At 39.3% G+C, this 18,689-nt stretch overlaps 1 protein-coding gene across 10 annotated transcripts in view; it reads right to left on the minus strand.

Annotated features, from left to right (window-relative positions):
- Positions 1 to 18,689, minus strand: part of ULK4 (unc-51 like kinase 4) — a 706,344-nt gene that overhangs the window by 666,829 nt on the left and 20,826 nt on the right. For all 10 annotated transcript variants that reach the window (XR_013413811.1, XR_001443048.3, XM_077992220.1 and 7 more), the window contains 3 exons: positions 10,031 to 10,130; positions 7,754 to 7,893; positions 3,989 to 4,151 (listed from right to left, as the gene is read on the minus strand). Coding sequence is in view for 8 of the 10 variants with exons in the window: in XM_077992220.1 (XP_077848346.1) it covers positions 3,989 to 4,151; positions 7,754 to 7,893; positions 10,031 to 10,130 (403 nt within the window). In the remaining 2 variants the exon portion in view is untranslated. The remainder of the gene's footprint in view (positions 1 to 3,988; positions 4,152 to 7,753; positions 7,894 to 10,030; positions 10,131 to 18,689) is intronic.

Below are 18,689 nucleotides of genomic sequence, written 5' to 3' on the forward strand. Positions count from 1 at the left end.
CCAGATTCATAAAGCAAGTTCTTAGAGACCTACAAAGAGACGTAGACTCCCACACAATAATAATGGGAGACTTTAACACCCTATTGTCAATATTAGATCAACAAGACAGAAAATTACAAGGATATTCAGGACTTGAACTCAGCTCCAAGGGGACCTAATAGACACCTATAGAACTCTCCACCCCAAATCAACAGAATATACGTTCTTCTCAGCACCACATCACACTTACTCTAAAATCAACCAGATAATTGGAAGTAAAACACTCCTCAACAAATGCAAAAGAATGGAAATCATAACAAACAGTCTCTCAGACCACAGTGCAATAAATTAGAACTCAGGATTAAGAGACTCACTTAAAACCACACAACTACATGGAAACTGAATAACCTGCTCCTGAATGACTACTGGGTACATAACGAAATGAAGGCAGAAATAAAGAACTTCTTTGAAATCAATGAGAACAAAGACACAATGTACCAGAATCTCTGGGACACATTTAACGCTGTGTCTAGAGGAAAATTTACTGCACTAAATGCCCACAAGAGAAAGTAGGAAAGATCTAAAATTGACACCCTAACATCACAATTAAAAGAACTAGAGAAGAACAAACAAATTCAAAACCTAGCAGAAGACAGGAAATAACTAATTTCAGAGCAGAACTGAAGGAGATAAAGACACAAAAAACCCTTCAAAAAAAAAAAATCAATGAATCTAGGAGCTGTTTTCTTTTTAAATGATCAACAAAATAGATCATTAGCAAAACTAATAAAGAAGAAAAGAGAAAAGAAACAAATAGATGCAATAAAAAATGATAAAGGAGATATTACCACTGATCCCACAGAAATACAAACTACCATCAGAGAATACTATGAACACCTCTACACCAATAAACTAGAAAATCTAGAAGAAATGGATAAATTCCTGGACATATACACGCTCCCACATCTAAACCAGGAAGAAGTCGAATCATTGAATAGACCAACAACAAGTTCTGAAATTGAGGCAGTAATTAATAGCCTACCAATCAAAAAAAGTCCAGGACCAGATGGATTCACAGCCGAATCCTACCAGAGGTACAAAGAAGGGCTGATAACATTCCTTCTGAAACTATTCCAAACAACAGAAAAAGAGGGAATCCTCCCTAACTCATCTTATGAGGCCAGCATCATCCTGATACCAAAGCCTGGCAGAGATACACCAACAACAACAAAAAAAAATTTCTGGCCAATATCCCTGATAAACATCAATGCGAAAATCCTTAATAAAATACTGGCAAACCGAATCCAGCAGCACATCAAAAAGCTTATCCATCATGATCAAGTCAGCTTTATCCCTGGGATGCAGGGCTGGTTCAACATACACAAATCAATAAACGTAATCCATCACATAAACAAAACCAATGACAAAAACCACATGATTATCTCAATAGATGCAGAAAAGGTCTTCGACAAAATTCAACAGCCCTTCATGCTAAAAACTCTCAATAAACTAGGTATCGATGGAATGTATCTCAAAATAATAAGAGTTATTTATGACAAACCCACAGCCAATATCATACTGAATGGACAAAAACGGGAAGCATTCTCTTTGAAATCCGGCACAAGACAAGGATGCCCTCTCTCACCACTCCTATTCAATGTAGTATCTGAAGCTCTGGCCAGGGCAATCAGGCAAGAGAAAGAAATAAAGGTATTCAAATAGGTAGAGAGGAAGTCAAATTGTCTCTGTTTGCAGATGACATGATGGTATATTTAGAAAATTCCATCGTCTCAGCCCAAAACCTCCTAAAGCTGATAAGCAACTTCAGCAAAGTCTCAGGATACAAAATCAATGTGCAAAAATCACAAGCATTCCTATACCAATAATAAATAAACGGAGAGCCAAATTATGAGTGAACTCCCATTCACAATTGCTACAAAGAGAATAAAATACCTTGGAATATAACTTACAAGGGATGTGAAGGACCTCTTCAAGGAGAACTACAAATCTCTGCTCAAGGAAATAAGAGAGGACACAAACAACTGGAAAAACATTCCATCCTCATGGATAGGAAGAATCAATATCATGAAAATGGCCATATTGTCCAAAGTAATTTATAGATTCAGAGCTATCCCCACCAAGCTACCATTGACTTTCTTCACAGAATTGGAAAAAACTACTTTAAATTTCATATGGAAACAAAAAAGAGTCCACATAGCCAAGAAAATCCTAAGCAAAAAGAACAAAACTGGAGACATCACACTACCTAACCTCAAACTATACTACAAGGCCACAGTAACCAAAACAGCATGGTACTGATACAAAAACAGATCAATGGAACAGAACAGAGACCTCAAAATAGATATCTACAACCGTCTGATCTTTGACAAACCTGACAAAAACAATCAACGGGGAAAGGATTCCCTATTTAATAAATAGTGTTGGGAAAACTGGCTAGCCATATGCAGAAAAATGAAACTGGACCCCTTCCTTTTACCTTATACAAAAATTAACTCAAGATGGATTAAAGACTTAAATGTAAGACCTAAAACCATAAAAACTCTAGAAGAAAACCTAGGCAATACCATTCAGGATACAGGCATGGGCAAAGACTTCATGACAAAAACACCAAAAGTAATGGCAGCAAAAGTCAAAATTGACAAATGGGATCTAATTAAACGAAAGAGCTTCTGCACAGCAAAATAAACTAGCATCAGAATGAACAGGCAACCTACAGAATGGTAGAAAATGTCTGCAATCTACCCATCTGACAAAGATCTAATATCCAGAATCTACAAAAAACTTAAATTTACAAAAAAGCAAATAACCCCATCAAAAAGTGGGCAAAGGATATGAACAGACATTTCTCTAAAGAAGACATTTATGCAGCCAACAAACATATGAAAAAAAACTCAACATCACTGATCATTAGAGAAATGCAAATCAAAACCACAATGAGATACCATCTCACACCAGTCAGAATGGCAATTATTAAAAAGTCAAGAAACAAAAATGCTGGCAAGGCTGTAGAGAAATAGAATGGTTTTGGACTGTTGGTGGGAATGTAGATTGATTCAACCATTGTGGAGGACAATTCCTCAGGGATCTAGAACCAGAAATACCATTTGACCCAGCAATCCCATTACTGGGTATACACCCAAAGGAATATAAATCATTCTACTATAAAGACACATGCACACGTATGTTTATTGCAGCACTATTCACAATAGCAAAGACGTGGAACCAACCCAAATGCCCATCAATGATAGACTGGATAAAGAAAATGTGGCACATATACACGATGGAATACTATGCAGCCATAAAAAAGGATGAGTTCATGTCCTTTGCAGGGACATGGATGAAGCTGGAAACCATCATTCTCAGCAAACTAACACAAGAACAGAAAACCAAACACTCTCATTCGTAAGTGGGAGTTGAACAATGAGAACACATGGACACAGGGAGGGGAACATCACACACCGGGGCCTGTCAGGGGGTGGGGGGGGCTAAAGGAGGGATAGTATTAGGAGAAATACCTAATGTAGATGACGGCTTGATGGGTGCAGCAAACCACCATGGCGTGTGTATACTTATGTAACAAACCTGCACATTCTGCACATGTATCCCAGAACTTAAATTTAAAAAAAAAAAAAAGAAAGAAATATGTTTCAACTACGGAATATCATTCACTCAACTAATTTCTATCGAACCACTAATGTTCCAGGCACCATTCCCCTCCTATGTGCTAATGAGTGCTTAGTAAAACATAAAGCTGAGGACAAAATGCAGGCTTTGTTAAGGTTCCCCAGGCCTTACAGAGTAGATCCACATTGAATACTTTAGGCCATGGATAAAGCCATTCCTATGTCCAGACTATGTCTGCTGGTCATTACCATTTTCAATATGTCATGTGAGTGGCAAAACAAAAGACTGACATTGTCTCCTAAATACAAGACTTGCATGGTCCACAACGAGAGTTACGATCTTTAAGTATTCCAGGTCCACATACCTTTGACTCTACTTTTCATGCTTTTCTTCAGGACATTTTCCCCGCTATCACCTCCTCCTTCCTCTGCTGCCACCAAAGCAAAGAACTCTTCCAAATTTTCACCTTCCACTTTTGCCAAGCAAAAGTTGCTAAACTTCAGTGTGCCAGGCCCTTCCAAGAGTATCTATGAAGATCAAATAAATGTTTTCAGAAGAAAAATCAACTTAATTTGTACATATATCAGTACCTCTTATAATTGCACTAAAGAACTTTTGAGCATTGCTATTCTTTCTCCATCAGAACTCAGAAAAATAAATGCTTATAATTTTTTTAAAAAGCTAAAGAAAAATAAATCCAACTTTTTAATAATCAAATACAAAATTAAATTGTTCATTCTCAGATCTATATAATGAACTCATCATATAACCAAAGTGGAAAACTTCAGGTTTGGGGAAAGATAAACAATGATGAAAATAAAACAATCTGCACTTGCCAAGCCTCAGTGTCAGCTCTAACAGGATTTGAAAACCCAGCTGCCTGAGGTGTTGTTTATTCAAGTGAGGAAGCATAATGTAGAGTTAAGATTAAAGTTGAAGATCTGGATTTTACACCCAGGTCCACCATTTACTTGCTGTCTGACCTTGAAGAACATATTTAACCTTTCTAATCCCCAATCTCTTCACCTATAAAATGGGAAAAATAATACCAAACTCTTCAGACTATTGTAAGGATTAATCGAAGTTATACAAGTAAAGGGTTTGTAACAGTCGCTGGCATGTGACAAATGCTCAAGTCTGCTAATATAATTTGTGATTAGAATCTATGGATTGCTGAAAACATGCCAGGAACTACTGTTCTGTTACTTTTACCATTTCCTCTATTAAAAGTATTTCTAGATAGGTACAATGGGTCAGGTGGCTTTGTGGTTTTTCAAGGCTATGTAGGGTCAAGTGCAGTGGCTCACACCTGTAATCCCAGCACTTTGGAAGGCTGAGGCGGGCAGATCACTTGGGGCCACGAGTTCGAGACCAGCCTGGCCAACATGGTGAAACCCCATCTCTACTCAAAATACAAAAATTAGCTGCGCATGGTGGCGGGCGCCTATAATCCCAGCTACTCAGGAGGCTGAGGCATGAGAATCACTTCAACCTGGGAAGCGGAGGTTGCAGTGAGCCAAGGTTGTGCCACTGCACTCCATTCTGCATGACAGCGAGACCCTGTCTCAAAAATATAAAATTAAAATAAAGGCAATGTGAAGTTAACTCTTAACTTCTAGTCACAAATACATACTAAGGATGTCTGCTGGTCTACAATAGTGGCTTGTAAACTTATGTGAGCATCAGAATCCCCTGGAAGACTTGTTAAAGCACAGACTACCAGTCACTACCCCCAGAGTTTCTGCTTCAACAGGTCTGGGATGGGGCCCATTTCTACCAAGTGCCAGGTCAACCTAATGCTGCTGGTCCAGAGGACCACTAGCAGGGATCAGCAAATTTTTTTGTGGTCGGTAAAGAGCCAGCTAATAAATATTGTAGACTTTATGAGCCATACAGTCTTTTATACTTCAATGTCATTTCATTTCAATGGAATCTCATACTTCAATTCTGTTGTTGCACAACGGTAGCCACTGACATTACATAAACCAAAGGTCGTGGCTGTGTTCCAGTGAAAGTGTACTTACAAAAATAGGAATCCTGCCTAACCTTTGCTAACCCCTGTTCTAGAACACAGGTTTGGGTTACAAAGCAGCCTGAGTTTTTCAGATCATAACAGCTGATAATAAATCTCATTAAACAACTCCCGTATAGATATCAGCAAACTACAGTCTCTGGGACAAACCCTGGCCACTGCCTTGTACAGCTATGAACCAAGAGTGTCAGATTTAAAAAAAAAAAAAAAAACCATCTGAAAACTGCCACACCAAAAAAAGTAAGTAAAAAAAGGGGTGGTGGGGATTTGGCCAGGCATGGTAGCTCACACCTGTAATCCCAGCACTTTGGGAAGCCAAGGCAGTAGGATCACCTGAGGTCAGGAGTTTGAGACCAGCCTGGCCAACACAGTGAAACCCTGTCTCTACTAAAAATACAAAAATTTGCCACACGCCTGCCGTCCCAGCTACTCGGGAGACCGAGGCAGGAGAATCACTTGAACCCAGGATGCAGAGTTTGCAGTGAGTTGAGATCACACCACTGCACTCCCGCCTGGACAACAGAGTGAAACTGTGTCTCAAAAAAATAAAAATAAAATAATTTTTTAAATGTGGTTTTTATATTTCTAAATGGTTAGGGAAAAAATCAAAATAATATTTCTAGACATGTAACAATGAATTACATGAAATTCAAATTTTCATATCCACAAATGAAGTTATTGAAATGCAGCCACAGCCAGGTGTTTACAAATTAATCTACAGCTGCTTTCAGCACTACAATGACAGTTGAGTAGCTGCAGACTTGAGGCACATATGTGAATATTTCAAACAAGAACTATTATTCATTATACAGGACTTTATGGAGTTTTCTTTTTTAGGTTTAATTATCTTCTCATACAGATGGCCTGTAAAAATAAAATTCTTAAATGAAATAGTCAGCTTTTTATTTCCTTGGCATATATTAAAGAAAAAGTAAAAACTCAGACCAGTAATATGTACAATTCCTCAGGGTATGTACTTATAAAGACAATAATTGACGTCACCGTGAGTACACTACTTACCAAAAAGTATCCTAGAAACTTAACCTAAATATAATAGGTAATCCTCACAAATATCTTGAAAAATCTATCTCCATGTGACAAAGAAACTGAGGCAAAGAGAAGCAGGGTAACGTGTCCGGGTTCACACAGCTTCTAAGTGTTAGTGTTGATTGCAACTCAGAAACCAAGTAGGTTTCATGACTCTACTATACTGGACATTTAGTTGTGGATAATTAATTTTACCAAAAAGAAAATATTTGATCCATAATATCAGGAATCATACATATATAGCCAAGAATGCCACTATCAACTAAAACAATGGTTCATAAATGTGTACGATGACTTAAGAGCTAAGAGGGCCTTATCTTACAGACATATTGGGTTCAACATTTACAATGTAGGTTAGTAGAATTAAGTGATTACTCAAAGAGCTCTGAAAAGGAGACTTCACATTCAAAAAGCAACTTATACAGGTAGCTAAAATACAGTACCATATATTTCCTCTCATTATTTCTTTTTTTTTTCTGAAATGGAATCTCGCTGGAATCCCAGGCTGGAATGCAGTGGTGTGACCTCAGCTCACTGCAACCTGCACCTCCCGGGTTCAAGCAATTCTCCTGCCTCAGCCTCTCAAATAGTTGGGACTACAGGAGTGTGCCATCACGCCCAGCTAATTTTTGTTTTTTTTGTTTTTTGTTTTTTTTTTTAGTTGAGATGGGGTTTCACCATCTTGGCCAGGATAGTCTCGATCTCTTGACCTCGTGATCCACCCACCTCAGCCTCCCAATGTGCTGGGATTACAGGCAAGAGACACCACGCCCAGCCTTTTGTGTTTTTAGAAGAGATGAGGTTTCGCTATGTTGGCCAGGCTGGTCTCGAACTTCTGACCTCAAGTGATCTGCCCGCCTCGGCCTCCCAAAGTGTTGGGATTACAGGCATGAGCCACCTGTGCCCTGCGTCCTTTTATTTTAAAAAAAGATTAACTAAAATTTCAAGATGTTCTATACCAAAATGTTATCTAAAAATAAAAACATCTTTGCGAAAGCACTCTAAATTGAGACAGAAGCAGTTAGAAAATAAAAAACTTTCATGAATTACCTTCCCAGGAGAAATGTCACAAAAGAGAATGCCAAGTTTATGAAGATGATGTAATCCAGTAACCAGGTGAATCCCAAATTCTCTCACAACATCTTCTGGGAGGTTTTCATCTTGAGCAATAACTGTTTTTAAGGAACCACCTGCAAGAAGTTGATTAAAATCACCCATTTTGACCCCCTACCATCACAGAGTACCCGAGACGTTCCATGCTGACAGATACGAACATTGAAAAATGATCAAGACAGTAAACCCTGACAGTCTGGTCGAGGAACACACATGTGAGTGAATACAGTGGCCCAAGCGCTGCAACAGAAGTCTATGCCCAAGCACCAGAGACAGATTCAGGAAAGTGCCTGCTCCCTCTGGATGAATGGTGAGAGGCAAGCAGGTAAGATGAAAGGATAATAACCCTAACAGCTGCAAATACTAATGGTAAATACCCCAAAACTGTGCACTTAAATCATATTATACTCTCGTTTACTGTTGTGCTGTCAAGTCACATTCTGCAAAGTACTGCATGGCAAAAAAGACTATGCCTTTCCTTAACAGATAATCACAACCCTTAGCATGTGCCATTAATGAAATAAAAGGCCAAAGTCAGGCACATTGAGAATCCCATTGCTATATTCTTCCAAGGTCCCAGTTACTCCTCTACCATCTAAGTGCCAGAAACAAATTTTTTTTTTAAGGGTCAAGATTACAACAGCCAATCCATCAACAGATGAATGGATAAAGAAAATATGGTACATATATACAAGGGAGTACTATTCAGCCATAAAAGAGAGATTTTGTCATCTGCAACAACATGGTTGGAACTGTAGGTCATTATGTTAAGTAAAATAAGCCAGACACAGAAAGACAAACATTGCATGTCCTCACTCATTTGTGGGAGCTGAAAATTAAAACAATTGAAATCATGGAGATAGAGAACAGAAGAATGGCTACCAAAGGTTGGGAAGAGTAGTGGGGAGGTGGCGGGGAGTGGGGATGGTTAATGGGTAAAAATAAATAGTAAGAATGAATAAGAACTAGTACTTGATAATACAACAGGTAGCTAAAGTCAATAATAATTGAACTGTACATTTTAAAATAACTAAAAGAATATAATTGGATTGTAACACAAAGGATAAATGCTTGAGGAAATGGACACCCCATTTACCCTGATGTGCTTATTACACACTGCATGCCTGTACCAACTATGTCATGTTCCCCATAAATATTAATATACATACCTACTATATACCTACACAAATGGAAAATTAATACAACAGCCAAATTCAGAAAACGTAAAGTCTCTGCTGGCATTGGAAAGTTGAGTATGAATTACTATGATGAAGGGAAGAGGTATTTGGGGTTTTATTTTGTTTTGGTGGGTGAGGGGCCGTTACAGACGTAGGCATGTTTTACAGTTAGGATACTACATCTGGTCAGCTGAAGCAAAAAACTAATTCTAGGACTATCTCTTGATAACTTTGTCAATGTGTACATCTATGGAAGTAATTCAACCATAATTCTGTCCTATTGATTCAGAAAAATAAAATCAAGTAAGTTATTAATCCAAATTACTTAAGTTTTGTAAATTCTGTGTCAATATGATAAGTTAGATTCACAAAGCTAGTAATAATTATATCAATATTCAATTATCCTTTATTGTTACTCAATGTATAAACAGAAGTACACTAACAGTAGTACTTCATAGTAGTTAATAGTAGTACTTAGTAGTGGTTATTACATTTTTTCCCTGTTAAACTCTTAAAATTTTGAAACTAAAAGCCCAGATAATATGTATTTAGTCACCTTTCTCCCTGTATATAGTCCTAGAAAGCTGTATGAAGGAATGGCTATAATTTGTTATCTCTAATTATTTGTTGGTTCATCTTTGTACTTTTTCACATTGCTTAAAATTTTAGGAGGTACAGTATGCTTTTCACAAAAACAAAAAGATACTTTATAAATGTATTAGCTAATTAATAGTTAGTCAACTTAAAATGTTCGTTTTTATTCCTTGGGAAAATATTTTTGATAAATTAATCACCACTTTAAAACATTTCTAAATTTTTATGTATGTAATGTAATAATACACCAAAGTAAACCCAACCCAGAATTGAATTTACATAATTCTTTTTCCCAAACATCTTTGCTCTTCACCCTTCCCTAATATCCACAGAGCAATAGATTTTCAAGTTAACATAGTAAATAACATCAAAAGTAACAAAACTTACAGCATGTTTTTTTTCAATACTATATTCATAGCACTTTTTACATACTCTTTCTTACCTGTGCAGAGTTCCACCACTAGCCAGAGGTGATTGCTGGTTTCATACCATTCATGAAAAGTTACAATATTCTTGTGTTTAATTTCATGGGTGAGACGGACCTATAAAAACACAGAGCATTCACTCTAAAAAGAAATACCTAAAACTCTTACAACCACTGAGAAAAACCTAAATATACAATTGGTAAGTGGATAAGAAAATGGTGACATTTATTTGGTGGAATTCGATACAGATATTAGAAATCATGATTATGAAGGCTAGTCACACAGAAAAACACTACCTTAAAAATAAACTTTTTTGGCCATGCACGGTGACTCACACCTCTAACAATCCCGGCACTTTGGGAGACAGAAGTGGGCGGATGACTTGAAGTCAGGAGTTCAAGAGCAGCCTGACCAACATGGTGAAACCCCGTCTCTACTAAAAATACAAAAATCAGTTGGGTATGACGGCACACGCCGTTCAGTAGCCTGAAATTCAAGCTACTTGGAGACTAAGGCAGGAAAATTGCTTGAACTCAGAGGCAGAAGTTGCTGTGTGCTGAGATGGTGCCACTGCACTCCAGCCTGGGTGACAGAGCAAGACTCCATTTCTAAATAAATAAATAAATAAATTTTTTAAAACTTGTGTAATACTCTTTTGCATGTCTCTGTAAATATAAATTTGCAAAAGAATTATTTATAGAAAAATGACCAGAAGATATTCACCAACATAGCTACTGTTATTAGTGAAACTGCTGGTGTTTTTTAATTCTACTTTTCTCTCATTTTCACTCTTTTTTTTTTTTTTTTTTGAGACGGAGTCTCGCTCTGTTGCCCAGGCTGGAGTGCAGTGGCCGGATCTCGGCTCACTGCAAGCTCCGCCTCCCGGGTTCACGCCATTCTCCTGCCTCAGCCTCCCGAGTAGCTGGGACTACAGGCGCCCGCCACCTCGCCCGGCTAGTTTTTTGTATTTTTTAGTAGAGATGGGGTTTCACCGTGTTAGCCAGGATGGTCTCGATCTCCTGACCTCGTGATCCACCCATCTCGGCCTCCCAAAGTGCTGGGATTACAGGCTTGAGCCACCACGCCCGGCCCTCTCATTTTCTATTGGCTATACTAATACACACTACTTTCATAGCCAAGAAAGAAAAAATAATTTTAAAGGGAAAAAATTTCTCCTAAGTAAACATAACCTACCTACTCAATAATACAATAGTTAACTAAGTTGTATTATCAACTGACAAAATATTGTCAACATTAAAATGTATACTTAATTTTAATACATAGAGGAATGAGTGTTATAATGTTAATTGAGAAGGGCAAAAAAACAAAATTATACCACGACTAAACCATTAAAGAACAAACTCAGAAACTAGAAGGAAACAAACCAAGACATGAGCAATGATTATCTTCTTTTTTTTTTTTTTTTTTTTTTTGAAGGAGTCTTACTCTGTCATCCAGGCTGGAGTACAGTGGTGCAATCTCGGCTCACTGCAACCTCTGCCTCCCGGGTTCAAGCAATTCTCTGCCTCAGCCTCCCAAGTAGCTGGGATTACAGGTACACACCACCATGCCCAGCCAATTTTTGTACTTTTAGTAGAGATGGGGTTTCACCATGTTGGTCAGGCTGGTCATGAACTCCTGACCTCAAGTGATGCACCTGCCTTGGCCTCCCACAGTGCTGGGATTACAGGTGTGAGCCACTGTGCCCGGTTAAGCAATGATTATCTTTAGGTGATAGGACAATTGCCCTTTTTTCTTCTATTCATTTTTCCCTATTGTCCAAGTTTCTACAGTGAAGTTGTATTTTTTTTTTTAATTTTTAAAAGAACTCTCAGGATTCTACAATCTACTTTTAAAAATATTCCTGGTCTGGACACCCCACACTTCACACGGTGGAGTACACCCCTGAGAGGAAGCTTCCAAAGCAAGAATCAGACAGGTACACTCGTTGTTCACCAGTATTCTATCTTCTGCAGCCTCTGCTGCTGACACCCAGGCAAACAGGGTCTGGAGTGGACCTCAAGCAATCTCCAACAGACCTACAGCTGAGGGTCCTGATTGTTAGAAGGAAAACTAACAAAGAGGAAGGACAGCCACACCAAAACCCCATCAGTACATCACCATCATCAAAGACCAGAGGCAGACAAAACCACAAAGATAGGGAAAAAGCAGGGCAGAAAAGCTGGAAATTCAAAAAATAAGAGTGCATCGCCCCCTCCAAAGGAACGCAGCTCATCGCCAGCAACGGATCAAAGCTGCACGGAGAATGACTTTGACGAGATGAGAAAAGAAGGCTTCAGTCCATCAAACTTCTCAGAGCTAAAGAAGGAATTACGAACCCAGCGCAAAGAAACTAAAAATCTTGAAAAAAGAGTGGAAGAATTGATAACCAGAATAATTAATGCAGAGAAGGCCATAAACGAACGGGCAGAGATGAAAACCATGACATGAGAAATACATGACAAATGCACAAGCTTCAGTAACCGACTCGATCAACTGGAAGAAAGAGTATCAGCGATTGAGGATCAAATGAATGAAATGAAGCGAGAAGAGAAATCTAAAGAAAAAAGAAGAAAAAGGAATGAACAAAGCCTCCAAGAAGTATGGGATTATGTAAAAAGACCAAATCTACGTCTGATTGGGGTGCCTGAAAGTGAGGGGGAAAATGGAACCAAGTTGGAAAATACTCTTCAGGATATCATCCAGGAGAACTTCCCCAACCTAGTAGGGCTGCCCAACATTCAAATTCAGGAAATACAGAGAACGCCACAAAGATACTCCTCGAGACGAGCAACTCCAAGACACATAATTGCCAGATTCACCAAAGTTGAAATGAAGGAAAAAATCTTAAGGGCAGCCAGAGAGAAAGGTCGGGTTACACACAAAGGGAAGCCCATCAGACTAACAGCAGATCTCTTGGCAGAAACTCTACAAGCCAGAAGAGAGTGGGGGCCAATATTCAGCATTCTTAAAGAAAAGAATTTTAAACCCAGAATGTCATATCCAGCCAAACTAAGTTTCATAAGTGAAGGAGAAATAAAATCCTTTACAGACAAGCAAATGCTTAGAGATTTTGTCACCACCAGGCCTGCCTTACAAGAGGCCCTGAAGGAAGCACTAAACATGGAAAGGAACAACCGGTACCAGCCATTGCAAAAACATGCCAAAATGTAAAAACCATCGAGGCTAGGAAGAAACTGCATCAACTAACAAGCAAAATAACCAGTTAATATCATAATGGCAGGATCAAGTTCACACATAACAATATTAACCTTAAATGTAAATGGACTAAATGCTCCAATTAAAAGACACAGACTGGAAACTGGATAAAGAGTCAAGACCCATCAGTCTGCTGTATTCAGGAGACCCATCTCACATGCAGAGACACACATAGGCTCAAAATAAAGGGATGGAGGAAGATCTACCAAGCCAATGGAAAACAAAAAAAAGCAGGGGTTGCAATACTAGTCTCTGATAAAACAGACTTTAAACCATCAAAGATCAAAAGAGACATAGAAGGCCATTACATAATGGTAAAGGGATCAATTCAACAGGAAGAGCTAACTATCCTAAATATATATGCACCCAATACAGGAGCACCCAGATTCATAAAGCAAGTCCTTAGAGACTTACAAAGAGACTTAGACTCCCATACAATAATAATGGGAGACTTCAACACCCCACTGTCAACATTAGACAGATCTATGAGACAGAAAGTTAACAAGGATATCCAGGAATTGAACTCATCTCTGCAGCAAGCAGACCTAATAGACATCTACAGAACTCTCCACCCCAAATCAACAGAATATACATTCTTCTCAGCACCACATCGCACTTATTCCAAAATTGACCACATAATTGGAAGTAAAGCACTCCTCGGCAAATGTACAAGAACAGAAATTATAACAAACTGTCTCTCAGACCACAGTGCAATCAAACTAGAACTCAGGACTAAGAAACTCAATCAAAACTGCTCAACTACATGGAAACTGAATAACCTGCTCCTGAATGACTACTGGGTACATAACGAAATGAAGGCAGAAATAAAGATGTTCTTTGACACCAATGAGAACAAAGATACAACATACCAGAATCTCTGGGACACAATTAAAGCAGTGTGTAGAGGGAAATTTATAGCACTAAATGCCCACAAGAGAAAGCTGGAAAGATCTAAAATTGACACTCTAACATCACAATTAAAAGAACTAGAGAAGCAAGAGCAAACACAGTCAAAAGCTAGCAGAAGGCAAGAAATAACTAAGATCAGAGCAGAACTGAAGGAGATAGAGACACAAAAAACTCTCCAAAAAATCAATGAATCCAGGAGTTGGTTTTTTGAAAAGATCAACAAAATTGATGGACCGCTAGCAAGACTAATAAAGAAGAAAAGAGAGAAGAATCAAATAGACGCAATAAAAAATGATAAAGGGGATATCACCACCGACCCCACAGAAATACAAACTACCATCAGAGAATACTATAAACACCTCTACGCAAATAAACTAGAAAATCTAGAAGAAATGGATAATTTCCTGGACACTTACACTCTCCCAAGACTAAACCAGGAAGAAGCTGAATCCCTGAATAGACCAATAGCAGGCTCTGAAATTGAGGCAATAATTAATAGCCTACCAACGAGAAAAAGTCCAGGACCAGATGGATTCACAGCTGAATTCTTCCAGAGGTACAAGGAGGAGCTGGTACCATTCCTTCTGAAACTATTCCAATCAATACAAAAAGAGGGAATCCTCCCTAACTCATTTCATGAGGCCAACATCATCCTGATACCAAAGCCTGGCAGAGACACAACAAAAAAAGAGAATTTTAGACCAATATCCCTGATGAACATCGACGCAAAAATCCTCAATAAAATACTGGCAAACCAGATCCAGCAGCACATCAAAAAGCTTATCCACCATGATCAAGTAGGCTTCATCCCTGGGATGCAAGGCTGGTTCAACATACGCAAATCAATAAACGTAATCCAGCATATAAACAGAACCAAAGACAAGAACCACATGATTATCTCAACAGATGCAGAAAAGGCCTTTGACAAAATTCAACAGCCCTTCATGCTAAAAACTTGCAATAAATTCGGTATTGATGGAACGTATCTCAAAATCATAAGAGCTATTTATGACAAACCCACAGCCAATATCATACTGAATGGGCAAAATCTGGAAAAATTCTCTTTGAAAACTGGCACAAGACAGGGATGCCCTCTCTCACCACTCCTATTCAACATAGTGTTGGAAGTTCTGGCTAGGGCAATCAGGCAAGAGAAAGAAATAAAGGGTATTCAGTTAGGAAAAGAAGAAGTCAAATTGTCCCTGTTTGCAGATGACATGATTGTTTATTTAGAAAACCCCATTGTCTCAGCCCAAAATCTCCTTAAGCTGATAAGAAACTTCAGCAAAGTCTCAGGATACAAAATTAATGTGCAAAAATCACAAGCATTCTTATACACCAGTAACAGACAAACAGAGAGCCATTTCATGAATGAACTTCCATTCACAATTGCTTCAAAGAGAATAAAATACCTAGGAATCCAACTTACAAGGGATGTCAAGGACCTCTTCAAGGAGAACTACAAACCACTGCTCAGTGAAATAAAAGAGGACATAAACAAATGGAAGAACATACCATGCTCATGGATAGGAAGAATCAATATCGTGAAAATGGCCATACTGCCCAAGGTAATTTATAGATTCAATGCCATCCCCATCAAGCTACCAATGACTTTCTTCACAGAATTGGAAAAAACTACTTTAAAGTTCATATGGAACCAAAAAATAGCCCGCATCTCCAAGACAATCCTAAGTCAAAAGAACAAAGCTGGAGGCATCACGCTACCTGACTTCAAACTATACTACAAGGCTACAGTAACCAAAACAGCATGGTACTGGTACCAAAACAGAGATATAGACCAATGGAACAGAACAGAGTCCTCAGAAATAATACCACACATCTACAGCCATCTGATCTTTGATAAACCTGAGAAAAACAAGAACTGGGGAAAGGATTCCCTATTTAATAAATGGTGCTGGGAAAATTGGCTAGCCATAAGTAGAAAGCTGAAACTGGATCCTTTCCTTACTCCTTATACGAAAATTAATTCAAGATGGATTAGAGACTTAAATGTTAGACCTAATACCATAAAAACCCTAGAAGAAAACCTAGGTAATACCATTCAGGACATAGGCATGGGCAAGGACTTCATGTCTAAAACACCAAAAGCAACGGCAGCAAAAGCCAAAATTGACAAATGGGATCTCATTAAACTAAAGAGCTTCTGCACAGCAAAAGAAACTACCATCAGAGTGAAAAGGCAACCTACAGAATGGGAGAAAATTTTTGCAATCTACTCATCAGACAAAGGGCTAATATCCAGAACCTACAAAGAACTCAAACAAATTTACAAGAAAAAAAACAAACAACCCCATCAAAAAGTGGGCAAAGGATATGAACAGACAGTTCTCAAAAGAGGACATTCATACAGCCAACAGACACATGAAAAAATGCTCATCATCACTGCCCATCAGAGAAATGCAAATCAAAACCACAATGAGATACCATCTCACACCAGTTAGAATGGCAGTCATTAAAAAGTCAGGAAACAACAGGTGCTGGAGAGGATGTGGAGAAACAGGAACACTTTTACACTGTTGGTGGGATTGTAAACTAGTTCAACCATTATGGAAAACAGTATGGCGATTCCTCAAGGATCTAGAACTAGATGTACCATATGACCCAGCCATCCCATTCCTGGGGATATACCCAAAGGATTATAAATCATGCTGCTATAAAGACACATGCACACGTATGGTTATTGCAGCACTATTCACAATAGCAAAGACTTGGAATCAACCCAAATGTCCATCAGTGACAGACTGGATTAAGAAAATGTGGCACATATACACCATGGAATACTATGCAGCCATAAAAAAGGATGGGTTTGTGTCCTTTGTAGGGACATGGATGCAACTGGAAACCATCATTCTTAGCAAACTATCGCAAGAACAGAAAACCAAACACCGCATGTTCTCACTCATAGGTGGGAACTGAACGATGAGATCACTTGGACTTGGGAAGGGGAACATCACACACCGGGGCCTATCACGGGGAGGGGGGAGGGGGGAGGGATTGCATTGGGAGTTATACCTGATGTAAATGACGAGTTGATGGGTGCTGACGAGTTGATGGGTGCAGCACACCAACATGGCACAAGTATACATATGTAACAAACCTGCACATTATGCACATGTACCCTAGAACTTAAAGTATAATAAAAATATATATATATATTCCTGGTCTGGCCAGGTGTGGTGGTTCATGCCTGTAATTCCAGCACTTTGGGAGGCCAAGGCGGGCAGATCACAAGGTCAGGAGATTGAGACCATCCTGGCTAACATGGTGAAACCCTGTCTCTACTAAAAATAAAAAAATTAGCCTGGCATGGTGGCAGGCACATGCAGTCCCGCTCCTCAGGAGGCTGAAGCAGGAGAATGGCGTGAACCCGGGAGGCAGAGCTTGCAGTGAGCCAAGATTGTGCCACTGCACCCCAGTCTGGGCAACAGAGCAAGACTCTGTCTCAAAAAAAAAAAAGCAATTCCTGGTCAATGGCAGTGGCTCATGCCTGTAATCCCAACACTTTAGGAGGCCAAGGCAGGAGGATCACTTGAGCCAGGGGTCCCCAATTCCTGGGCCGTGGACCAGTCCAGGTCCATGGCCTGTTAGGAACCAGGCCAGACAGCAGCAGGTGAACAGTCAGCAAGCAAGCATTACTTCTTGAGCTTGCCTCCTGTCAGATCAGTAGCAGCATTAGATTCTCACAGACGTGCAAACGCTATTGTGAACTGCGCATGGGAGGGATCCAGGCTGCCCACTCCTTATGAGAATCTAATGCCTGATGATCTGAGGTGGAACAGTTTCATCCCGAAACAATCCCCACCCCATGAAAAAACTGTCTTCCACAAAACCAGTCCCTGGTGTCAAAAAAAAAGTTGGGGACCAGTGCCACAGTTTTATATATATAAACATATATATAAACATAGAAATTGACCCTTCTAGTCTTAAAGCTTGAAACTTACATCTGTTTTATTTGAACTGCTTCCTCAGGAAAGGACCCCCCCCAAACCTCTCAAAAAGTATCAAGGAACTGAAGCTCACCAGATCACCATACCCAGACATGAGGCGCCAGGCCCCTGATTCATCATGATTGCTTCCTTTCACCTCCAAAGGTCTGTTTTCTCACACACATTGCTATGTTTCTTTCCTGTTATATGAACCCCTAATTTTAGTCAGTCAAGGAGATTGGTTTTTGAGACTGAGCTCCCATCTCCTTGGCAGCAGCACCTGATTAAAGCCTTCTTCCCTGGCAATAGGTGTCATCTCAGTGATTGGTTTTCTGTGTGGAAAACAGCAGGACCTAGACCAAACCCCTGGTGTTTCAGTAACAGTTTTAACACAAGCCTGAGCAATATAGCAAGACCTCATCTCCACTAAAAATTTTTTTTTAATTAGCCAGGCATGGTGATGCATACCTGTAGTCCCAGCTACTCAGGACACTGAGGCAGGATAGCTGGAGCCCAGGAGTTCAAGGCTGCAGTGAACTGTGTTGCACCACTGCACTCCAGCCTGGGCAAGACAGCAAGACCCCAACTCCAAAAAAAAAAA

The sequence above is a fragment of the Macaca mulatta genome, chromosome 2 (genome assembly GCF_049350105.2).
Source record: "Macaca mulatta isolate MMU2019108-1 chromosome 2, T2T-MMU8v2.0, whole genome shotgun sequence".
Classification (NCBI taxonomy): Eukaryota; Metazoa; Chordata; class Mammalia; order Primates; family Cercopithecidae; genus Macaca; species Macaca mulatta.